The sequence below is a fragment of the Hemibagrus wyckioides genome, linkage group LG15 (assembly GCF_019097595.1).
Source record: "Hemibagrus wyckioides isolate EC202008001 linkage group LG15, SWU_Hwy_1.0, whole genome shotgun sequence".
Taxonomy (NCBI): domain Eukaryota; kingdom Metazoa; phylum Chordata; class Actinopteri; order Siluriformes; family Bagridae; genus Hemibagrus; species Hemibagrus wyckioides.
The window spans coordinates 19256480-19282847 of record NC_080724.1 but is presented as its reverse complement, the minus strand read 5'-3'; the positions used below and the strand labels follow the sequence as shown (position 1 = coordinate 19282847).

At 38.6% G+C, this 26368-nt stretch overlaps 2 protein-coding genes across 3 annotated transcripts; one reads left to right on the top strand and one right to left on the bottom strand.

Moving 5' to 3' along the window:
* Positions 1–8998: 8998 nt before the first annotated feature.
* On the top strand, positions 8999–10476 carry rprm3 (reprimo, TP53 dependent G2 arrest mediator homolog 3). The gene has a single exon (XM_058410404.1). The coding sequence runs from the start codon at positions 9281–9283 to the stop codon at positions 9689–9691; it is 411 nt and encodes a 136-aa protein (XP_058266387.1). The 5' UTR covers positions 8999–9280; the 3' UTR covers positions 9692–10476.
* Positions 10477–18801: 8325 nt separating this feature from the next.
* Positions 18802–25163, bottom strand: zgc:56699 (uncharacterized protein LOC405758 homolog). Of its 2 annotated transcripts, none has more exons than XM_058409649.1 (8): positions 25069–25163; positions 24715–24842; positions 22420–22529; positions 22163–22280; positions 21979–22065; positions 21000–21063; positions 20790–20860; positions 18802–19984 (listed from the first exon to the last, which is right to left on the bottom strand). In XM_058409649.1, coding segments are annotated over exons 2-8 (534 nt in total). In that variant the 5' UTR covers positions 24797–24842; positions 25069–25163; the 3' UTR covers positions 18802–19982. The 2 variants fall into 2 exon arrangements, with proteins under 2 accessions (XP_058265632.1, XP_058265633.1); XM_058409650.1 differs by having other exon boundaries at positions 24715–24824; positions 25069–25143.
* Positions 25164–26368: the final 1205 nt, after the last annotated feature.

The window sequence follows — 26368 nt, the reverse complement described above, 5'->3', positions numbered from 1 at the left end:
CTTGAAGAGTTTTCACACATCACAGCTTATTATCAGGTGTCAGAGCACAGGGTCAAGCCATAGTGCGGTGCCCCTGGAGCAGATGGGGTTAAGGGCCTTGCACGAGGGACCAATGTTGATAGCTTGGCAGTTTGGAGGCTTGTACCCCGACCTTCTGTTCAGTGACCCAGCGCCTTGACCAATGAGCCACCACGGCCCTACAATGGTGTGATTGTGACTGTGTTTAAATAAAATAAAAAATAAATAAATAAAAAGTTATTAAATTGAATTATAAATATGAGTGGATTCTCATCAAATTGGGATTTTTACTAAAATTCATTTGAACATATTTCTAAAGACTAGATTATTGAACAGTGTAGAGTGAGCGTGATCAGTTCACCTAGAATTAATGTAAACATTATGAAAACTAGCATTAAACTAACACAGCCCAGAGTGTAGATCATGTCTTTGGGTTCTTTGTAGATCTGATCTGGGTTCGATCTGAGCAGCTAAGGGTTAAGGGCCTTGCTCAGGGGCCCATCAGCGGCAGCTTGGTGGACCTGGGGTGCAAACTCACAACCTTCCAAACGCCTTATCTACTAAGCTATCACATCCCTTGATGTGGATGAGAATTTGAAGTTTATTCATGTCTTTGAGTAATAATAGATCAAATCGTGTCGAGGGAAAACAAATTTAGATCAAATGCAACTTGAATATTTCATTTAATTTCACTGTCTGTAGCGCTTATCCGATCTATCCTCGGGTCATGGGGAGCCTGGTGTCATCGGGCATTAAGGCAGGATACACCCTGGACGGAGTGCCAACCCATCGCAGGGCACACACACACTCTCATTCACTCACGCAATCACACACTACGGGCAATTTAGAGACTCCAATCAGCCTAGAAGCATGTCTTTGGACTGTGGGAGGAAACCGGAGAACCTGGTGGAAACCCACCAAGCATGGGGAGAACATGCAAACTTCACACACACAGTGAGCGGGACTTGAACCCAGGACGCTGGAGGTGTGAGGCGAACAACTTGAATATTGTGTAACTTTATCAATATAGTCATGTGGGACTAGTGTTCACATTTGAATGCAGTAAACTGAGTGAGCAAATAAAAAAACAAATCAGACTCGATCTGAACCACAAACAGGTGCGTTTCAAACATGCACTTCTACACCAACATTTGCATCGAGCATAGAAATGTACGTAGCACTGTCTATGTCATTATTACATTCGCAGTCGTCGGTCCATTTTGAAGAATGGCAGGCAGTTTCTCCTCTCGACATAATTATTCATGACACACGCAATAATGACAGGCAGACATGCAGATTTTCGTGTCGTTTCTTTGTCAATGCGAACCAGTTCAGCTTTCCACCCTCGGCTTTCATACGAGGCTCGAACACACAGATGGGGAGTGACAGAGGAAATCCTACGGTGGATATAAATAGCTCATCATTGTGGTGCAGTAACTTGATCAGCTGCTTTCTGAAGGTAACAAAGAGCAGCTCTGACATGGGAGCAGTGGTTATGCCCAACCTTGCGTCTGTATGTCAAAAGAAGAAGAAAAATACATCCCTTCTTGAGGAGTTTTTTTTTTTCCATGAGCAAAATGAAGAAGATGTTAAAATTTAATAATATATATATAAATTTAATAATATATATGAATTCTGGTGTAAAAATGAATGCCTGTGCAGTGCATGCCTATGCAAATATTATATTATATTATATTATATTATATTATATTATATTATATTATATTATATTATATTATATTATTAAAATTTATAACCTGAACCTTGGGCCAAAGTAATATTTGAACTACTCGACATGTTTTAAGGAGGTCAAGCACTAATGTTCCAAAAATAACATCCCCGCAAAACATTTTCACAATGTTATCACAACCTTCCTATACAGCCATAAACATTTCTGCACTTATTACATCAAAGCTTTATAGAAATGTCCTTTTTATTTTCCTAAAAATGTTGCCTAAGATTTTGCCGAGATGATGGACTGTTATGAAACATTCAGTCTGGTATTGGAACCTAATAAGTGCATTTGAAGGACGTGGAGGTGCTCTAAAAAAAAACCAAACAAACAAAAAATACCCCCACAGCTCATCCAGAAGGATGTAACTGGATAAAGTCAGTTTCGCTCCGATTACAGCTGTTATGTGAAAGCAGCGTCTGAAAATAACCCCATGCCTGGGCTACACTGTGCTGTGCAGAAACTGTACATGTAAGAAATGACCAGGATTTGCCCTTTGAAATGAGATAATATTACAGAGTGGAAGCCTCTCTCATTCTCCCACCACCACCACCAGCACACGCAGAGTTACGGTCAACACTCTCACACTCGCTGTCAGGACGTGAGGGGATGGGAATGCAGGGATAATAAAAGAGAGTGGCAGGACGGCTCGGCTAACAGGGGGACAGATCTTGGCCGTGGATCTGAAATCCGTTTGTGGCTCTGTTGTCAGTCAGCTCAGGTAGCGACACGATGAGCCGAAGCTCCTGCAAGACACGTACTGCCAGGTGTGAAGCTCAACTACGCGACAGGTGGAACTCACGCAATCACGTTTACCCAACCGAAGACAAACAGGACTTTCATTATTTCATGACATTGATTTGTTTCTTTAGACTGCCATTTCAGTGACTTTAAAAAACAACAACAAAAAAAAAAAACCTGTTTAGAAAAACCTGTTCATCCTGAAACACTTAAACTGTGAACCGGCTAGTTGAAAAAAATGAAAAGAAGAAAAAGTATGAAAAGTATGTTATTAATGAAACATCATGGCGTGCCATGGAAGCCTGAAGTTCTCCTGAGTACTTGGATTCCTTTTATACCTCGGCTTGTTCCGAAGGAAACGAGTACGCCTTACATTTTATCCCTTTATAGTTACAGTTACAAAAAAAAAAAAACGCTTTGTCCTGAAGATACCAGAAAAGTTCGAGCTGTACCTTACAGTAAATCAAATAGAGTAGAACCTCGAGGTATGAATGTAATTCGTTCCTAAATTCTGGTCGTTACCCCGATTTGGTCATAGGCTGATTTATATTTCCCCATTGGAATACATGTAAATAGAATTAATCCATTCCTGATCACTATTTGTATTTTTATATGGTTTTTATAGCACAAAATATGAAACAAAGTATGAAAAAGCCTTTATTATACAAAAATAAATATAATACAACACTAAATACAATAAACTGTAAAGGAGAGAGAAAACACTTCATATTTACACGGACTGTACAGGTATTGTTTGCGTACCTTTCTTATATAGACTTGCTTTATCACCTTTATCTATTTCTTTATCACCTTCTTCCCACTATCTCTACCACTCTGCACTGTATTAAGGGCCGTGCTGGAATTGTTTTGTATCATATAATACAAATAATATCGAGAACACAATACATGTTCACAGCGACTATGTGCAGGTACGATCAGGACCGAAGACTGATCAAAACCCACTGGATGACGCACTCGTGACTTGGTTTATCTGATAGCGGCGGCTTGGGATGGCAGTTCCTGGGTTGGATGTAGGAGCAAATTTTAGGTGGTAACCTGATTTGTACGTACTCGGGGACGTTCATACACCGAGGTTCTAATGTACTCACTCTTTACAACCGCGATGAGCTGAAAAGTATCGCACAAAAAGCCAAATTTAAGAGAGCATATCATATGTTGTTTCCATTGGTTTTTATCAGTTTATAGTCACTGTTCTGGAACGTTCCACAAAACAAAACTTTATCTAGCCGTAAATTTCGAGCTTTACTTCAGACTGTGACAACGTGCTAACACCAGAGACAAAATTTATAAACACACATTTTCTCCTCAGAAGACAAATCAACGATTGTATTGTTTTTCAATTAGTGTCAAAACACAAGTTCCTGTGAATCGGCTATTAAACAAAACACGTTACAGTTTTTCTCAAAGATTTCAAGTTCAGCGAGTTCACACCCGACTGGAATTTCTTATTTATTTAAGGGAAAGTTTTTCACTCATGTATACAATAGAGAAAGTACGACTAGAACTAAACACACACAGCTTGCTGGTCAAAGCTGACGAGTTGATTCTCAGTTCTCCCTCTTCATACTCTTCACAACCATTAAACATTCCTCCGTGGTGTGAAAAATGATCACATGCACGTTAAACGATCTCATTTTGTCAGGCGGTGCATGTATATTCCATAAATATCTTGGAGACGGAATGTGGGGTTTGATGTAAGCTAAATGGGGAACTGACCTTGCGGCAAATTTCCGTTCACTGTAAATGACTTCACATGGAACAAACGTGCAAAAAATGGGCACGGGCAAATCCGAATTTTCTGCTAACACAAAAATGAATATATGGTGTACATTTAAATGTGGAGGTTTCGGTGCTTACCGGTGTATTAACGTTTCTCAGTAAACTTCCAAGGTTGAGAGCCATGGTAAAAAACAAACAAACAAAACATTTTGACAAAAATGAAAAAAAACAAATAAATTGGAATTTAATGTTTTAAGTGAGTTGTTACTACATATTGCAGACAAGCAAGTTTTCACGTCCCATAAAACATTTGTTTCAATTGCACCATTGATTTGTCTTGCAGCTGGATCTATTGTCAGATCTGCCGTTATGGAAATCTAATCAACACCTTCTGACCAATCAGAATGGGATATTCAGCATCACAAGGGTATAAAGCTGCTATTTAGTGCAGCTGCCCTGCCCTGTTAAATATCAGCAGTTAAAGTTATTCATGCAAATGTATTAGTTGATTATTTCCATTTCTGTCACTCAGGAACAGACGGCATGGCTGCTACCTGGGTATTTTTTTTTTCCTGCTTGTTATATATAGTCAAATTTTTTGGTCATAGATGTTTCCTCTCACAGCATGATGTGGTTTTAAACCTACGCTTGGTCCGTGTCTTTGTTGGAGTGAGCGAGTAGCAGTGCGTCAGCAAACTTCAGGAGAAAAACAAATACAGCGTGAAGAACAATTCACTGTGAACTGAATCCGAGTGAAAAGAATGAATAGATAGATAGATAGATAGATAGATAGATAGATAGATAGATAGATAGATAGATAGATAGATAGATAGATAGATAGATAGATAGACAGACAGACAGACAGACAGACAGATAGACAGACAGACAGACAGACAGACAGACAGATAGATAAATAGATAAATAGATAGATATGCAGACACACATAAAGACAGACAGACAGACAGATGGACAGACAGACAGGTAGGTATGTAAATAGACAGAGAGACAGACATGTGAATGTGCCCCTGAAGTGGGTTGAAATAAATAAACCCCAGTTGACAGTAAATATGTAGTAATTTCACATGACTACTAGCCTCATGCTGTAAGAATCTACAGTCTGGGTTAGAAAGAAATCAGCCACAAGCTCTACTATCCCTATGTACTATCTACAGCTGAGTATTTCTGTTTTAAAACCATTCTATTTTTATAGCAACTATTTCTATGCCATTTTAATTTTGATTTATTCTATTTTCTCTTATTTTTATTTTATTTGTAACTATTTTTCTGCTATTTTAATTTTGACTGATTTTATTTTACTGTGCCTACTTTGGATTCAAGTTTATTTTATTTTCATTAACCATTTTTATTTTCTTTAATTTTATTTTTCTTTTCTTTTATTCTTTATGTAACAGACAGTTGAAAACCTTTTCACTACATGTTGTACTGAGTAGGGTTATGTACGTGACAAATAAAATGTGAATTTTAATTAATTAATTAATTGATTAATTAATTAATTATTTTTTTCTTCTAGCAGAGGACAGGTTTACCTGCTGCTCTGCTCATGCATTGATACCAGCCGCCCTGTTCTGGTGGCTCTGTGCTAATTTAATGTGTCCTACAGCCATTCTATGGAAACTTTAATCCTCATTTAATGCATCTAATATCATTTGTAGTTTGCATACATGATACGTGAATACTGAATGATCACGTAACTGATTGTAACGAACAGGCCGAACAGGTTTGTGGTTAAAAGCTGTACTTGTATAACATAAGGTGCTACTGTCAGTATAATCTCACTAACTTTTATATTCATCTTGTTTGTTGTTTTGTAAATGAGGCAATCAAACAAGTCTGCACTTGGAAAATCAGGAGAGCAAATTTTCAAGTACTTTTTTGCGCTTATTCTTGAAATTCTGCTCCTGATTGTTGCCAGCCATTAAATATAACTTTTAAAGGACAAAATGTGTAATGTGTAATAAATACATTCTTGTTGGTGTTGTAAAACAGCTGTGGAATAAAGAAGAATAAAACACTTCAGGATGTTCTCTTATCAGAAAATAATAGTTTGGAGTGGAAAGAATAATAATGCTTTGGCGTGGCTCCACCTTATAATTGAAGAAATAGTTTGAAATCCTGCATCATTTGTAGCGAGTATTTCTTCTGATGTGTGTATATGTTTTAATAAATGGTGTAAATCCAAAAACAAATGACGTCCGTTATTGAGGAGATGACCTCACTCTGTGTGTCTGACTGACCTCTCTCAAGTCTCGACAAAAATATAGAATAAAATCTTACTTGTGAATGACTTGACATTTGTTTTATAATGGTTTATTTTATACAAATGTACATTAGGCCTCCTAAATAGGATTCCTTTTATGTTTGTTTTTTTTCCCCAAATATCTGGTCCGTCATGGTGGAACATCTCAGAACATCTACAGAACTTCTAGAGCAATCTAATCCTGAACTTCTTTAAATTGAACGTTTATATCAGCTATCTTAGATCTGTGCAGAAGTAATATATCCTAAATTCCTCCGAAGTGTAAAAGTAAATGACGACAAGCGAGACCTCTTTCCTTCCATGACATAATCCTCGTGTGACTGTCCTATTTTGTGATTCAGAATCCTTATCAGGTGCTAAAATCATATGTAAATGAGAGCACAGCAAATCTGCTGTATGCGAAAATCGGTTTTGCATGACATGCCGAATTCTGTCTGTTCAAAACGAGAATCTTTGTCAGCTCATATCTTGCTGTTACTATGGAAACAGTCAAATGAACCAGGCACGAGTGAATAATATCTTGCACCATACACTATGTTCTGGAGACGTGTGATTTGGGGCTGTTAGGCTGGGGATAGCTGGATTGCAGGGAGTGGAGGGAGAACTTTAGCATTGGGTTTAAAAATATCCAAAGCCCCAAGTGAAATCCATATTGGCACTTAGATCTGATGGAGTGTGTGTGTGTGTGTGTGTTGGCAAGGACACACAGCCCTAAGATTATCAAACCGCTTGGCAAGTGGAACTGACACCATCTCTCCCACCTGCAGGCTCAGGAAAACCCCTCACCACATAACAACTCAACACATGCCTCAAACATGCTGAAAAGTGAGGCAGGAAATTGGGCTTACATTTGCAATTCTGTTAGCAGTAACACACTGAAATCTTAAAAATGTCATAAAGCATCTCATCATTTTATAGTATAGATGCATTAAAATACTGCAATTTTCAGACACATTAAACTGTACATCTGATGCAGCTCTAAATCCATTAAGTAATACATCATTTTGAATCTGTTGGAGTTTTTATATTCGATTCCTGCCTCTAGTTTGCATGTGCTTCCTATGCTTTCGGGAGGGTTCTGCAGGTTCTCCGGGTTCTTCCACCAGTCCAAAGAGATGAAGACATACGTATCTTGTAGGCTGATTGTCTGTAGTGTGTGAATGGGTGTGTGTGATTTGTTGGTACCTCCTCCAGTGTATTCTCTGCCTTGTGCCCCAAGTCACTTGGTTACCCAGTGTAGGATAAGCGGTGCCCAAAAAAAAGACATGACAACACAAGATACATTAGAGAGAATATCCAGAATGTTCATTAATGAGCAGTAATTTGTTGTCCAAATTGTGTACTCTAGATGGTACTGAGTACATTTAATAGCTGCTTGTAGGAAATTGGGATTAGTAACCAGTTTGGATACAGAGGAACAGGTGTCAGATAAGTCTGGGACATAAATTACACAACAGCGACATCCAGCGGCAATAAGCAGAACTGCCTCCATTTTTCTCAACCCCTTCTGTCTCGTTCTCTTCCTCTCTTAAGATTGCTCTGTCACAAGAAAATAACCAACGATGCAGTGATGTGACGCGAAGCAGAGTTACTGTTCCCACCCTGAAGTTGTTTACTTTTTCCTCTAACAGTATGAAGAGTTTTATTTCTCTTATACCGCAGCAGTTGGCCAACACAAACGTTCTTTTGTTTACTTATCCTTTTTTGGATAAGTAATGTCAACAAAACAGTGAGATCATCTTATTATTCTTATTATAGCAGCTATAAGCACTCTTTCCCCTGTTCCAGCCTCTCTTTTTCCCTCCATTGAAAATTGCATAACAGTGAATAAGAAGAAAAATTTGCAGCTTGTCACTTCCTGAAGATGTACCCATGTCACTGTTTTAACAGTTTTAACTCCTCCCAAAAATACGAACTGGATATTGATATGGCTAAGAAAATATCCGCTAATGCAGAGAGTCCACATCACATGTCCTGGCGTACACTGTTACTATTAAAATTTTAACATATTAGCACGAGTGCATTATTAAAAAGGTGTGATTTGCCTTGTAGCTCTTACACACAGTTACATTGCTGGCATTTATCCAGAGCAATTTACAATTTATCTCATTTTATACAACTGAGAAATTGAGGGTTAAGGGCTTTGCTCAATGGCCCAGTAGTTGCAGCTTGGTGGCCCTGGGATTCCAACTCACAACCTTCTGATCAGAAAAACTAATCAAAACTTTTTGACCAATCAGAATTGAAAATTCAACAGCGTTGCTGTATAAGGAAAAGACAATTGAATATATGTGCAATATTATAAACATTATATTAGTGTGATATTGGGATAGAGCAGTACTGGTGCAGTGATGCACTGGGATTGAGGCTGAAGGATTCACTCTGGTTGATAAGGGTTAATCTTTTCTGGCTCTGAGTGTTGCAAGAAGAGACTGAAAAGGGTGATGTCATGGTAAGAGAGGTCACTTATTATCTTCCCAGCATGCGTCCTCACCCTGAAGGGGTTCCTCCAGAGAAGGAACAAAAGAGCCTTTAAGGGTTAATCTATTTTTCCCCCCTAATAGAAATAAGCGACACTATAAAACTCCTGTGGCCAGCGCAATGCATCTGGATGATTCTCTGGACTGTAAAATGACTCGCATGCGATTCACTCAGTTCAAAAGAATGAATTGAATCAGTAGAGTTGTATAGTGAAGAGTCTCGGAGCACATTTCTTGTCAACATCCGGATGAATTACAGCCGGACGTGTTTGGGCAGTTTTACAGGATCAGATGACCCTTGGACCCTTAGATGTTGCGTCTTCGAACCGATCTCCCGCGGCTGCTCCAAGTGCGCACTCGGTTTTAACGCCTCAGCTCGGAATGAACGCGTCTGAGGGATTAGGAGTCCTCAACCGGACGCAAGAGCAGCTGGACGGCGCGAGAGGCTGCTGCAACTTCACCTCCGCCGCCGCGTCTGTCGGCACCGGCGGCGGCGGCGGCGGCGACGTGTTCCTGCACGAGCGCGAGCAGTTCGTGGCGCGGCTCGTGCAGATCGCCGTGCTCTGCGTGCTCTCGCTCACCGTCGTCTTCGGCGTCTTCTTCCTCGGCTGCAACCTGCTCATCAAGTCCGAGAGCATGATGAACTTACTGGCGGAGGAGCGCAGACCCTCCAGAGACACGGAGCTCATCACAGCCGCGTGACATTCGGTGTTTGGGGGATGATGATGATGCCCCGGCTCGTGCGCTCGCCCCCGACAAGACTGTTAAATATTGTGATACGTCTAATTTGAACTTTTAAAAAAGAGAAAAAAGAAAAGCCTAAATCGTGCACATAGACCTGTTCCTTATTTTAAGACTGCAAAATAAAGCATGCTGGAATAAGTGGGATTATTTTTGAAGCAAACCTGACTGAAATAATGTTTATTGTATTTTCTTGTGAAAGAACCCCCCCCCCAGTATTTTAACATAGCAATATATTTGAATATAAAAGCATTCTAGAAGAAAATTAACTCTCTTTTATTATTAATCCCTTTAATTATAAAATTATGACTGAATATAAATATAATTATGGCAGAACCTTCTCACAATTCTCGCACATGTATTTTCAAAATGTAATGCGATAAAAAAAAAATAACACAAGAAATCTGAACATGCATGTTAAAAAGGCATAATTTCACAATTTTATTGTTCATACCTGTATTGTTAAATTGATAAATTGGGATTTATATGTTTAAGCTTGAAAGCTACAAACTGAACTGATTTATGGTGCAGTTATTCAGGATATCATCACACAAATCTGGCAACTCTGCAGTACAAACCTATTCATAAGGCTCGCAAATCATGAATTTATCTGAATTCCCACAGCATTTGTTTCAGAGCTGAAGAGTTCTCTAATGCACACATTTAAAGTGTTCAGGAGAAAACACGACCAGGGTTCAGATCCATTTATTTACTCTAGCACAGGGTCCGAAACCAATGAGAGCACAAAGAAGCATTATCTCTACATTTTCATCCATCTGTAAGAAAGACAATACGTGTAAATAAATAATTAATATGAAATCATGTATATGTCTTAAATTTGGTGGCCACCTCAAACCATTCCTGAGCAAATTTTTGCAGTGTGTCAGAATACTGTTGCCATGAAAGGTTTAGGCTGGTGCTGTGTCTCAGAGCAACATCCACATGAAAAGCAGGACCCAAGGTTCCCCAGCAGATTATTGCCCAGATCATCACACTGCCTTCACTGGCTTGCCTTCATCCCAAAGTGTATCCTGGTGCCAACTCATCCCCAGGTAAGTGACACACACACACACACACACACACACACACACGCACATGGCTGTCCACATGATGTAAAAGAAAACATGTTTCATCAAACCAGGCCACTTTCGTCCAGTTCTGATGCTGACATCCCCATTGATGTACACAAGTCAGCATGAGCAGTCTGATCGCTCTGTAGCTACACATAGCCTTTCTATCACAGCCAGCATTCACTTTTCCAGCAATTTGTGCTACAGTAGCTCTTCTGTGGGATCGGACCAGACGGACAAGCCTTGGCTTCCCATGCGCATCGATGCACATGACCCTGTCACTGGTTCACCGTTTGTCCTTCCTTGGAGCACTTTCAGTACATACTAACCCCTGCATAACCGGGATCAACTCACAAGACATGCTGTTTTGCAGATGATCAGATCCAGTCATTTAGATATCACAATTTGGCTTGTTAAAGTCACTCAGATCCTTACACTTGACTAATGACTAATGACAAATGACAGATACTTTTGGTGAACAAATTGTTATCTGCAAATTATTTACTTGATTGTGAAATCACTAAAAGGTCACAAATGGGGAAAAATATAAAAGGAAGAGAATCTGCACATCAGTTTTGGGCAATAGCATGATAAGCCACTGTTGGTCATGTGACACGTGAAAAAAAAACCCTGATTTATCTTTAATCAGGGAGTAAAACAGATGGTGGAGATATATGTAATGAAAGTAATCCAAATTAGGGATTAGAATTACATGTGATAAAACTGACCCAAATCCTGGTCCAGACAAGACATAAACACTCAGAGGAACAAGCCGTAAACATACGGATGATTATCATCATCACGATCACACAGGCTTCTTTGTTTACTAGTGTGTCTTGAAACCCGAAGTGTCCTGAGCACACTGTGGTCCCTACTGTGTTACAGCAAAAGCTTGGGTTCGAATGGCTCAGCTGTGAGGTATCTCTGTAAATCAGCTGGATAAATGTCAGCGGTGACAAAAAAGCCACCTTTCGTGGAAGAAAAACACGTTTTGTGGAGGAAAAGGTAATCGAGATGAAAGGAAGCAGTGCTCCCGTGAGAGCGGACCCTCCCCACCGAGCCTTTCGAAACCACAGGAGTCACCACTACGACTTCACTTCTGAAGAAAGACGGAGAGAGAGAAACGGAGAGGCTGGAGGAAAAGGTCACTCCTGGTGGTCAGGGCTGTCAGGCAGCGACACGGTGCTGAGGACTGATGTGGTATTAAGAGCTGACAGAGCCGCAGAAAGGCACCGGAACAGAGGAAATGTCAGGGCGAGAGTACAAAAACAAACACATGCATACATAAATGCTAGCATGACAGCGAAGATTAAAGAAAAGAGAGACGGAAAGTCACTTGGACGTCGCTGTCCAAACAGAAGTCACGCAAGAAACAGATGTTTACAGATTTTTATGAACGTAAGGAAAAAATTATAAACAAATATGTTATTTTTTATATGGATAAGATAAGATTTTTGTGATCAATATTACAAACAAATGTTCCTCTGTACATCATGAGTTTTATAAATAAAAACTGTGACAGCAATTAGGAATGTTTAATGATTATAAATCTGCAGTGATATGTGAGTGTTGTGTTGTCAGGAAACCGCAGGGGGTTTGTGATGTACAACCAGACCAACAGAGATTTATTTGCTTGCTTGTTTGTTTGTTTGTTTGTTTGTCATGTGATCATAATGGAAATGACTAGCAATTAGTTCATAACTGGTCATACATCAAAGGAATCTTTTAAATCCAGTCACAGTAAAATGATTCCAGTTCAGTGATCTCCAAAAAAGAGACAGAATCTAAAGTTCAATAATAAATAATATTGTAAAAGTTGCTCCTTTATGATTGTTAGAATATTTTTAAAGAATAAATAAATTAATTAATTAAAGAAGTTAGCTTGTTTATTGTTAGCATTTGTAATCATAATGTTGCAGGAATATTCTAGGCTTCCTTTTCTTTTCCCTCCTTCAATCATTTTCGCCCTCCTTCACTTTCTCCTTCCCTCTTTTCTTCCCTCCTTCCCTTCTCTTTTCCTCCATTGTTCGTTCCCTTCTTCCCTCATGCACTCATTCTCTTCTTCGCTCTTTTCTTGCTTTTCTTCCTTCCCTCACTCCTTCACTCTCTCCTTCCTTCCTTTCTTTCCTCCTCGCCTTATTCCCTCTTTTCCTCTTTCCCTTCTTCCCTCATGCGCTCATTCTTTCCCTCACTCTTTCCTGCTTTTCTTTTTTCCTACTCTTAACTTGCTTCCTTCACTCTCTCCTCCTTTCCTTCTTCATTCTTTCCCTCCTTCATTTAATCCCTTCTTCCCTCATGCCCCTGTACTTCACTCTTTCCTGCTTTTCTTCCTTCCTTCCTTCCTTTACGCCTTCCTTGTTTCCCTCCTTCGATCGTTCCCTTCTTCCCTCATGCCCTCAATCTCTTCTTCACTCTTTCCTGCTTTTCTTCCTTTCTTCACTCTCTCCTTCCTTCCATCACTGCTTGCTTTTTTCCTTTACTCCATCACTCCTTCCCTCCTTCTCTCCTTTCCTCCTTCAGACATTTTTTTTATTAGTGGTATAAACAACAGGCTTCATCATGTATCAGGTTAAAAATTGTAATTATTGCAATTATTTTTATAAGCCTCCTACCTCTCCTTGGACACTAATCAATAATAAGATGTGTGATCAGTCCAAATCATCAAATCATTACACCCCTATTATTTATGAGCTGATAGTGATTACTGTGGTCATAGCTGGTTATAGCTGGACATAATCGTATTCTGATTGCATTTAATAAGATTTTGGTCTTAATAATATGAAACACATAGGAAGTTACTCATTTTCTAATCTTAGAAAAGTACAAAAAATTTCCCGTTAGCGTGATGCAAATGTAACCGTAACCAGACTGGGTTCAAGAGTTCAACGTTTTGAAATCTCTGATGACAAAATCTGACTAAATATTAGCATATAGATTTGAAGTATGCATTTATAAGTTAATCCATTTTTGATAGATTCTTTACACTAAACATTATGACCACCTGCCTAATATTGTGTTGGTCCCCCTTTTGCTGCCAAAACAGCCCTGACCCGTCCTGCACTGTGTATTCTGACACCTTTCTATCAGAACCAGCATTAACTTCTTCAGCAATTTGTTGGATCGGATCACACGGACCAGCCTTCGCTCCCCACATGCATCAATGAGCCTTGGCCGATCGTGACCCTGTCACCGGTTCACCACTGTTCCTTCCTTGGACCACTTTTACTAGATACTGACCACTGCAGACCGGGAACACCCCACAAGAGCTGCAGTTTTGGAGATGCTCTGATCCAGTGGTCCTTTTTCAAACTCGCTCAAATCCTTACACTTGTCCATTTTTCCTGCTTCTAACACATCAACTTTGAGGACAAAATGTTCACTTGCTGCCTAATATATCCCACCCACTAACAGGTGCCATGAGATCATCAGTCTCATTCACTTCACCCCTCACTGGTCATAATGTTATGCCTGATAGGTATAAATCTATTAAATATAATATATAGTGAAATATTTTATGATAAAAATTCTGGGTTTTTCTCTGAACGTAAGGAATGATCTTAAAAATGATTGTCACTTCAGTCACACACTACAGACATGATATACACACATTAGATTAAATAAACACTTCAAGGATGTTTTTCTACCTTTTAATATAATCACATTCATGCTCTGATCTGGAAACTGATCTGGAAATTTTTTTAGTGTACACTAACGATGTATGACAGTCCTCGGCACCTTTTTTCCCCTAAAGTCAGCATTTAAAATCATCCTTTAATGTCAGTCTGTTCTCAGAAGAGTTATTACATCATGACCCTGTAGACTCAGGGTCATGTGAACGCTAGGTGACACAACCTGCAGATCAAACACAGTACAGGAAATACACACACACACATTGTGTAAATTGTGTAAAGATGATACAGATTTCTGAACATGATCTTAGATAAAAACCAGATTTTTTAAACTAATTTTGTTGAATGTTAATGCTAATTTTAGTCTTGTTCTCTTGACAGTTAATTCTCTTCGATTTAAGCATTTGTTAAGATGCACAATTTTCCAAAACTCTGATGTTGGAAATGAGTAAAATATGGAAAATATTCTGTACATACAGGAATAAAGAAATATATTCAATAATCTTATAACTGGTTCATTTTAATCTTATAATATGAAATGTTAGATACATTTGACTACATTCACGATAGTTTGCTTGTTAACTGTTCATTCTGAATGAATTGTGGGAAATCCAAATGCATCCAGTTCTGCAGATGGAATAGAAAGGGCTTGTTGATGAGAAAGATCAGATCAGATCAGAGAAAAATAGACAGACTGGTTGGACGCTGAGAGGACGGATACTGTGACTGAAATAGCCACTCTTTACAACTGTGGTCTATAGAAAAGCATCTCCAAATGCACACTGATTCATTGAAGCCAGATGTGTGTGTGTGTGTGTGTGGGACAGGGGGGCAGAAAATGCCAAGAACAGGGATCTCACCACAACTGGACAGTTTAATATCAGGGGGGGAAATCCCATGTGGTCTTTTTCATCTGGTCATTTGGACTTTTCTAGTTTTGCCTGCCCAGTTTTGGTGAGCAGAGCACCTACTGTAGCCTGAAAGTCCTGTTCTTGGCTATCAGAAATAAACTTCTGATTTTATACTTATTCAAAAATGCATAGAGAATAATCCAAACTCAACTTTGTTCATCCACTGGACATTCATAAATTAATTTATTTATTCATTCTTGCTCTAATTAACTTACACCGTTAATTCAGTTGTTTATGAATTCCTAGTCTGTTTGTCTGTGTGTGTATTCCCTGGACACCCTTCACGTCCCCAGAGTGCCAGACTTGACCCATACAGTTGGGAGTAACAGCTGCAGCACCTTTCCATCATTCGCAGGACAGACTGTCCCCTCGATCCAGTGGTGTGCGAGGAAAAGGAAGTGACAGCCGCTTTTACCCCCATCCCTTCCTTTTTTGTTTAGCCCAGCGTTTCTAAACGATGATTGACAGCAAAAGGCATTTTAAGCACCGCTGCGCTGTAGCACATCCCTAGTGTTTGCGCAACAGAGGAAATATTGCATAACAAGACTGTAATGGGAATTGACAGTCAGAGCTACGGGCTGAATATTACAATAATAAACTTCCTCTTATATTTTTTTCCTTCTTGTGTAACATTTTGTGCCGTGACAGTGCTGGTGTATCGAGATTGAGATAACACATGAAATATTTTAGTCTGTCCTGACGCTGTTGTGTTCTCGTCATGGAAGATGAGGATTTCGCAAACCGTGCTTCTTCTTTATATGAAATTAGGAAATGAAATCACACAGATCACTTTGAGTGGGGTTTTCTGAATGGAAATATTTCACAGAGGCAACACTTACACACATGGGTATAATACAGATATGTTTTTAAGCCTACCTTTTAAAACACACACATACGGCACCGAAACTGAGCCTGACTGAAATGTTTCCACTGTTTTGCACATGGTTTTTTTTGTTTTTGTTTTTTGTCAGCATTACCTCAAAAACTGCATTTTGAAAAGGTCAGCGAAAGCAGCAGGCTCCAGCCAGACACGCAAGAAAAGGAAGATGCTTTCAAACTCTAAGTCTAGTGAGATTTATAAAACCTTGACACGTCTCAGGCACAGATTTTAATCACCCCCCCACCTCCTCCCTGAGGGTCAGAATAAATTATCTGCATAATTGAGCACTTCATGTGCTGTGGGAAAACATTAGTGATGCTTTCATCACTTAGTTAGTTAGGAAAAAGTGTCAGAAGTCTTCCACAGCGACACTAAGCACAACAACAACAACAAAACATCCACGAAGTGGCGAAATTCACGTGAGATCAAGTCCTGAGTCTAAACTGTAGCAGCTGAAGGGATGTGATAGCTTATTAGTTAAGATGTTGGGTTACTGATCAGAAGGTTCCCAGGTCCACCAAGCTACCGCTGCTGGACCCCTGAGCAAGGCCCTTAACCCTTGATTCCTCAGTTGTATAAAACGAGACCAATTGTAAGTCACTCTGGATAAGGGCATCTGCCAAATATATTCAATTCAATTTACTTGTATAGCGCTTTTAACAATGGACATTGCCTCAAAGCAACTTTACAGAAGTAGAGAAACTGAGAAGGAGAAAGAAAGGAAATATAAAGTTTAAATTAAACTTATACCTAATGAGCAAGCCTGAGGCAATGGTGGTGAGGAAAAACTCCCTGAGATGATATAAGGAAGAAACCTTGACAGGAACCAGGCTCAGAAGGGAACCTCATCCTCATTTGGGTGACACTGGACTGTAAATAATGTAAATGTAACTAAATAATGTCCTTTCTATAACAGCAACCAAGGGCTCATGAGGAACTATTAGGTCAGTGTAGTTTCTGAGTCCATTATAGGCACTAATTAATTTCTGTCATAGTCTCCAAGTGGCTTATATTTTTATAAACTTGTTTTTCAGTAGAGTATTTTGCAATTTATATATAGAGTGAGTACATAATGTTTAAAATACATTTTGTAGGCAATAGTGCCAGATTTGATTGGGTGCAGTTCATGGGCTTCCTGTGGTGGTGTACGATGGGACAAGATAGCGGAAAAACACATCCTTCACTCATCGCTTCATGTGTTTGCCATAGAGTTGTTTCCTGTGTTTTTTTTTGTTTACTTCCTAATGTGAAATATGAGCTAGAGGGAGGTCCAGACGTCTGAGAGCACAAGTGAAAACGCTTCCATTTTGCATCCTTTTCTAAGTTAATATCACAATTTTCATCACAGAAGACTTGAGAGAAAAGTAAAACCTTTAAAATAGTAACGTATATTTAAGAGTTTGTATTAAGAATTCAGTATTTGGTTTGCACTAAAGGACAAATGGACATGTGATCAATCATGATCAATTTTATAATTTTAATTATGATCAAATATATTAGTGTGTTGTCTGAACACGTGGTTCAGTAGAAGAGATTAGACATGAGGAAAATCTGACCTATTGTACAAAGCAGTTAATATAGTCAGTATCACACATTTGGTTACCATGGAGTAGAGACGTGGAATTTTTAAAATATTGCATATTCAATATTCTAAACATTTAGTTTCTTTCCTTCAAAAGTTCTAAAATAAAAAAAACACAGCACAGTATGAGAGATATGACAATCCGAGATGGATTTTTTTCTTGCTCTGTTCATAATAGATGTTAATTAAGTACATAGAAAAATAAGGTAAAAAGCCAAGCTCTAGATACTGAGATAACTTGCCTGTGTTTCTTCAGTCACATCCCTTGCAAAGATCATAAGGTCATTTTCCTGACATCTTCCCACATCCTATCACCACCACAGGGGTCTATAATCAAGGCTCTACAATAGGACATTGTAACAAGGAATAAAGTGACTTGTGTCTTGAGGAAAGGGGGGGTATAACAAAGGTCCTCACACAGGTCATCTGTCTACCCATCTATCTGCTTGCCCATCTATCCATTTGAACGTCAGTTCATCCATCCATCCACCCAGCAGTCTAGCCATCTAACCATCCATTCATCCAGTCTACTTATCTATCAGTCTGAACATCCATTCATCCATCCATCCATCAGTCTACCAATTTGAACATCCAGCCATCCATCCATCCATTCGTCTACTCATCTATCCATCTGAACATCTATCCACCCAGTCTACCCATCTAACTGCCTGATCATCCATCTACCTATCTAACCATCTGATTATTAATTCATCAGTCTAACAGATAGATAGAGGAAAGGTAAACTGGAAAGAGAACAAAGTCAGAAATCTAGCTTGTCCTGTGCTTAGAATAGGATGAAATATAATTAATAACAATAAGTTATATGCAGGAAAAAGAAAGTGACAAAGAAGAAGCCACCAATCCCAACCAAGATCAAGCTGAAATCTAAAATACATAAATGATTTTGACTCATGCACTGCTCTTAAAAGGACAAAAGGTCCAAAATCCAGGAAGGAAAAGAAGTGCAAGGGAAAAAAAAAGTGGATACACAAATACAAAACTGGTCATTGGCTTTTAATCACCATTAAAGAGACTGTATCTTTCATAAGAGTTGATGCACAGTACAAATATAAAAAACATTTATAGACCCTCAGTACACACTGTGGCTCCTTCACACTCAAGGAAATGCTAAATGTTTCTGAGAAGCATACACACTTGCATAAAGCGGTTGTCAGCACAGCCAGCAGGGCCCATCTGCTGTGTCCAGCTGTCTGCACGGGTTAAATGAGGCATTGGAGATGAGGAGAAGAGGGCAGACCTGTGGCTCTGCCCCACCAACTCGCACTCCAATCATTTCAACATTAACATGGTCCACCATCACCGCAGCCCGAGTCACTGGAAGGAGAACGAGAATATTTGTACCATTTCTCCTTGAGTATGTTGCGAATTCACTGAAGCAGACCAGGGGACTCTGAAGTAGTGTTCGGCAGGAATGTTTTATTGTAGATCAGAACACACTGCCATGGTACTGTAATCACCAAGTCTAGTGAAACTAGAAGAAACTTCCGTTACAGTTTTAAAGGCCTTGAGTGGGCAGGCCTTGAAGGTGTGACAATACAAAAGCCTTGAGGAGATACTCCGCCAAGGGGAGGTAGACCTCACAGGTGTCATCGCCCTAGTATACTAATGCAAAAAGCTTAGAGGCGATACTCTTAAACAAAGCATTGAATGGGAGAAAGATCCCCAGAGTTTACTAGGCTAGTTCAATGCAGAATGTTTTCCCCAATAACAAACTACTCATTGTATGCAACAATTTTCCAAAGAATGCTTCATTTTGCATCAGTCACCCAGTGTGTAGTGAGTCCTTACCTAGGGAGCTAGTGAGCTGATTGAGACACAGCCCATGTTTCAAACACTATCGAGAAACAAAATTTCACAAGTTCAAACAAAGCTGTATTTATTAATAAGAGAAAAGGACAATGATTCCAACAGAAGTCTTACTTCCTTTGTTTGACACCAGACTTGTTGGACTTAAAGGTCTAAAATCAGCCAAAGCAAGACTAACATCTCAGCAGAGGCCAAATGTGGTATTCGAGTTCAGATCCAGAGTATGACGGGCAGTCTGAAAATCTTGTTTATACACAGTTTATGAAAAACACACAAAAAATACCTAGTATTTTAAAAACTTCAATAATAAAAACTCTTCAGCTGGCTGTAGACTGAAAAAAAGAAGGGATTTGTCCTGTGAAAGAAAGAAGAGAAACATTTAGAAAATTGAAGCAAGCGACTGGAACATAATTGGACTTAATTAATACTGTAACATTGATTTTCCCTTGAGCAGAGAGTAAAACATGACCAACAGTTACACTGCTAAGAAAGGATACTGTAACAACCCTGGAGTTTATTATGATGTTAAAGCATCATGACCCGATGTGTTTTATTCCTCTCTCAAAGCCAAAAATATGATTTTAATACAAAATAAATTTAAATAACAATAATCAATTATTATTATTACAGTATAATTAATTTAATTTATAATACTTTATTTAATTATAACAAGGAATAAAGTTTAAAGAACATTAAATATTTAATTAAAAAATATATTTAAAGATAAAAAAACCCAATTAAGATAAAGGGGAATTCTGTTAGTAATACTGAAGCTCACAGCCTGTTTAGGATAACTGAAATGTTCTAGATAAGAGAGGCAGTTGGGGGTCCAATCTTATCCTCAAAAGGTGTGGCTTTTCCTTGGTTGGAATGAAAACCTGTGGCCACACCTTCCCTTTCTGGATAAGATTGCACACCCCTGCTCTAGAGCCTCGGTTAAGGGAATCTGAAAGTAAAGCAAATGTTAAAAAAAAAAAAAAAACACTGGTTATTTTAAAACAAATCTATAAAACAAAGGCTTAAAGTCAGTCAAGACTATGGCTGCCATCTAGAGCGACACCAATATGGTGAAATCCACAGGACGATAAAGCTAGCGAGACTTGCAGATTTTGAACACTACAGTAAATAAGCAGGCTTTTAATTTTGATCTCAGAACTCACAGAATTTCCAGGGGAAAGATCGAGGTGCACGGACTTCAGCCTTCAAGTGGTTGGTGACTGGTGGCGCAGACCTAAAGGAAAGGCAAAGACATCTGTAGCAAAGCACAGCAAATCTGATTTACTGTATTTAGGGTGGGGAGTAAAACAAAACAAATAACACACACAACCAACCATACGAGATAATGAGAAGCACATCTTCATTTCACTCACTTATTTACGGGGAGCAGATTGTTCTTCACTCCCCACACAAACGTCTCTGCGTTGTCATCAGACTCTGCAGCAAAAACCGGGAGATTGAATTAAAACCAGAAAGCCAAGTCTACATCTCTCAAACTGTGCATGAAGGGCATATTTTTTGCCTTTTACTTGTGTCAGGAAAAAAAAATCAACAAACAGAAGAGGAATTATAATAAATTAGGACATTTCATTCAGCTTTGTTGGAGCAAGTTATTCAGCTTGAAAAAATTGACTATTCATGTACAAGTGGATATAATAAAATTTTACAGGTTTAGTCATATTTTTTGTTATATTTTGTTAAATTGTGTTTGTTATATTTTTGTACCCTTAAATTCAGGAATTTAGTATTTTTCTGTTATATTCCTTCTTATTTATCATCCGTGTTTGTGGATGCTGCTGGAAGTTTTAAATTTCCCTTTGCGATGAATAAAGTATCCATCCATCCATCCATCTCACAGAGAGAAACATATTTATACAGTGCCTGTCATTTCCAGCTTATAGTTTCCATCAGAGATAACCAGCAGACCTGCACAGAAGAACCTAACCCTCAGCAGTTACTTCAGCACAACCACCAGTATTTCTCAGCACGACAAATGCACTTAGAAAATGCACAGTTTTTTGTCTGGTGAACTTTCCTTCTAATAAAACATCTACAGGATTTGGAAGACGTACTTGTCCAGAGAGACTTGAAGAAGTGCTTCCTATCAATGAATACATCCATATCGGTTCATCAGGTCACAGACTAAGGACACCATCAGTCTAAAAACTTTCTTCTCAGTACCTCAGTATTTTGATACCATGTTTTGCCAAAAGATTAATAATTTTAATCAGTTACCATATACTTCTAAACTTGAAGAAAACTTGGATCATGTCAGAAACCTAGCAATTCAGGAAACTTACAAAGAACAAACACTAGTGAAAGTTGAGCATTGACCCTATAGGGCGCACTGACCTTTTTCCCAGTCTTCCTTAGATGCAGGAGCAGTCCACTTAATAGGCACGTGAAACTTCCGGTTCACCTCAGCACTGCTATCTACAGCTGGAGAAAGCGATATATACAGGTAAGAAAGCTCTGTGGGCTGGAAAACAGTTCTCATTGTCCAGATTAAGAGAGGCATTACTATCCAAGATCTTACCATCCTCTATGGATTTATCTTTACAGTGCTCAATATGCGATGCCAGCTCCTGCTTGTGGACCAAGTGCTTGGCATTGAAGGGGCACGTCCTAAGCTCACTTGCTAGTTTGGGGTGATTCTATATATATAACAATAAATAAAGAAAGAAAGAAATCCACAGAAATACACTGGTTTCGGATCAACAGTTCAAACTTCAGGAGCAAAAAAAAAAAAAAAGAAATTTCAATCACTGAGTTTCTAAAGACAAAAACACTGACCTTGGCACACTTGAGAATGTGAAATGGGAAGCGACACGCCCGAATCTGATGGCTCTGGTCATAAGGGCACTGCATCATCACATTAGGATCAGCATCGTCAACCGGTTTGGCTGTGAAAGAGAAACAGCACATACAAATAAGTACACTATGGGCAAAATCTGAAATGCCATGGTGAATAAACTCAACCGCTTCCTACACTGGTGTGAAAAACAAGCATTGCTGCCTTGAATGAGTAATCTCAAACTTCACAGATGATATTTATTTTTAGATAAGAATGGAATAAAACCCAGTGGTGTGTGTTGGCATAGGAAAATGATCAACTCTGGTGTGGCAACAGAATTTTAGTGTGTGTGCTTCATCACACCACATCACTGTTGAATATTTTCCTAAAAAAAGAAAAAGAAAAGAAAAAGTGTTTAAGTCGTCTTATGCCTCAATTACAAATGGCAATAACGATTTATTTATTTATTAAGGAAAAGTGCTTCATACAGTTTATCCACTTCTATTTAAGGGTTTAACAGCTGCAAAGAAAATTAAATTACAATGGATATTTTTTAAACAAAAAAAAAAAAAAAGTAAAAATAAAAAAAAATCATTAATTTAATTATTCAAGAACAATTGATTGATTAATAATTGATTAATTAAGAATGATTTATAAATTAATTAATATTAATTATTTAAATAAACATAATCGTACAATAACCTGGCTGCATACATGTAGCTGTGTTCAGAATGAACCGATCACATTCAACCTCATTTTCAAAAGTAATTAGCATACAGCGGCCAATAAAACTATTACCACCACCAAATAAAGATTAGCTGTTTCTGTTGCATTTCCTTGCTTCACCTCATCCTGTTTTCATCGAACAGCTGAAGCCATGGTCCCCAAAAAGCTCACAGCATGCGCAATATCTAACTTTTAATACCTTTATAATATAAATAAACATATTATATTTCACATTGATTCCATTTATAAAATAAATCTGTATTAAATGAGTCCATGGGACTTCTTTTACAGCTAAATAAAATCCCAAAGAATTTGAGAAATCGGCGCTGTATGATATGGCCTGCTTCTGAACCAAGAGCAAGAGCGTTAGTGGAACGGAGATGAACTCTTCCTGGGTTCTACACCAGTTTTACCAATTTGATGAAGCTATTCTACATACAAACACAGACATACATGTATCTAAAGAATGAAGCACAATTTTAGCTATAAAGAACTGGCATTTTGTTGATGGGGGCTAGAGAATAAAGTTATGCTTAAATGTCATCATCAGAACAAGCATCATATAAACCCTGAATGCACAAACAAATCAAACTTGTGGAATATGTTTACAGAACATACATAGTCAAATGTTCGTCATCAATTCGCCATCACACTCATATGCAGTTGAACATCATATTATAGAATGAAGACTGAACACACACACACACACACACACACACACACACACAACTGTGTAAAGCTGTTCTAACAAGAATTAACCTCATGGGAGCGAGAGAGAGAGAGAGAGAGAGAGTGAGTGTGAGGGAGTTAGTCAATCCATCCATCAGTCCATCCATCGAACACACTCAACCAGGATTATGGATCTTTAATTTGCACACTAACGCTGAAGTTGGGGGGACTCAGTATCATTTAATAAATTAAAAAAATAAAATGTAAATAAATAAATAAAAATAAAATAAAATGTCTGCATAAGTATTCACTCCCCTTTGATGTGAAACGCATAAATTATAAGTTATTAATAAATATATTTATTTATATATTATAAATTATAAATGTATTATACATTACCGAGTATTTTTACTATCAATATTTATTTTGTTTATTTTCCCCTATCTGTTGATGGGTCTGCTGTAGCCAAGAAAGCTAAAGGCAAAACTCTTGTAAAAGATATTTAATCTGAAGTAGTTTTTTTATCCTGGTTAAAGAGAAATGGTTAAGGAGTCCATTTATCACTTCAACTAATCAAGTCACCAGAGTTAGTATCTGCATTTATAGCTCTATATTGCCCCTTAGAGGAATAACAGAGCATCTTTTATTTATTTTTTATTTCTCAACGCAAGATAATTTTTAATCTGTGGAACACGGATTCCAGGTGTATTCGGTGGACCGGATCTGGACATTTAGTAGACCGGAAGTGGTGGCAATGTTTTGAAACTTCTTGTGTAAGGCCACACTAATACATCTACCACAATTTACCAGGTTTGTCCGGCTATCACAGTATGGCATGATATACGCATTTTAAAAAATATAGTTAAGGTTTAAAGACAGAAACCTGGTGCAGTTCTCACCTTCATCTTCCTCCCAGTGCTCACGAGCATCTCCTTTAACCCTTGAAGGACCAACGCTGGTTCCGTACCTGATGGTGGACATTTTCTTTCCCCTGGATATCACGGCGAGGCTGGTGGTTTTAAGAAGCCTTTAAAAGTCAGATATTCATTTCTGAGTAGAAACTCCATGTAAAGATGATAAGGATATAAACATCTAAGCGACAATGGCCTTCTTTACATTTTCAAGCACAATACACTAGAGAAGGTTTGTTTACAGCTTTAGTAAACTTCACATATTACAGCAGTAACTATTTTTTGGGTGTGTGGGGAAAGGAGGTCATAATCCAACCTGAGGAAATCACATCATGAACTCACCTTTACCCTTCTTGAAATTAAAATGATTGCCACCCGAAAACGTTCTTTAAATGTTCGTTAAGTCACGTGTTTCCGTAGTCCTTTAAGCCCCGCCCACACCAAGTCAATCACCGCCTCCTACCCCCAACCCACACGCCCTTACCCCCCAATTCCCACCTACAGATCTCCTTCACACAGCCCCACATCCCTGATCCTGGAGTAAACCCACTACCACTTCACTGTCTTGAGTGTTTTCCCTGTTCCCAAATCATCTGATTCAACTCATCAACTAATTAACGCCTCAGTAGAGTGTATTTAATATGTGCAGAAAAAAGTGAATAAATGGCATGTTGCTATAATGTTTACTTCTTGTTTGCACTACTTCAACCGCTGCTACTGCATTTTTTGCACAATCCATACTATCATGCTGCTATATATATATATCGTTGCACTTTATGTAGCTAGGACAAACTTCTGTCCTTAGCTCTGTGTTGTTGTTTCTGTTCTGTAATTAGCAGATGGGTCTGGGCCAGATCTGGTATTAAGCCGGCACTGCTGGCTGAGTTCTGGCATGGCGAGTGGTATGTCAACCAGATGCAGATCAGGTCTGACAGTGATGGCACTGTTTATACGATGGCATGCCAGATGTGGCCCGGTTATGGTTTGGTTTATGTGGCCCAGGTCTGTCCATGCCAGATGTGGCCCGGTGCTGGCCCATGCATGGCCCACCTCTGGCAAACCAGATATGGGCCACAAAAGGGCCGCCATTCTTTGTGGTATGTGCGCCGAGTGTAAGTGCATGGTGTGGGCCAGATCTGGTCCAGACCTATTTTGCTATGTTGTTTATGTAGCACCAAGGCCCTGGAGAAACGTTGTTTCATTTCACTGTGTACTGCGTCAGATGTGGTTGAAATGACAATAAAAGCTTCTTGATTCTTGACTTGACAAAATTTGAGTAGCTGTACAGTTGAAATCAGCTATGGCACACTGTAACTCAAGATTTAATATTGTTCACACATGCAGTCAAACATCAGCATACAAGACAATGTCAAGTTGAGTTAAGAAATGACATTTAACCTTTTCATTTATAAATCATTATAAGCATAACCACATTCTTTATATTTTTATTTTTGAAATTGATGGATTGGGTCCTTCGAACTCACACCTTAATCAACGAGCTCCTACTCGTCTTACGCTAGCCTATCCATTAATAATAGTAAATAAAAAGAAAAGAAGCTGTGCATCAAGAAATCCATAAGAAGATTACCTGTATGTTTCACATTCTGTACAATCACAATATAGGAAAAGAATCGATGGATGG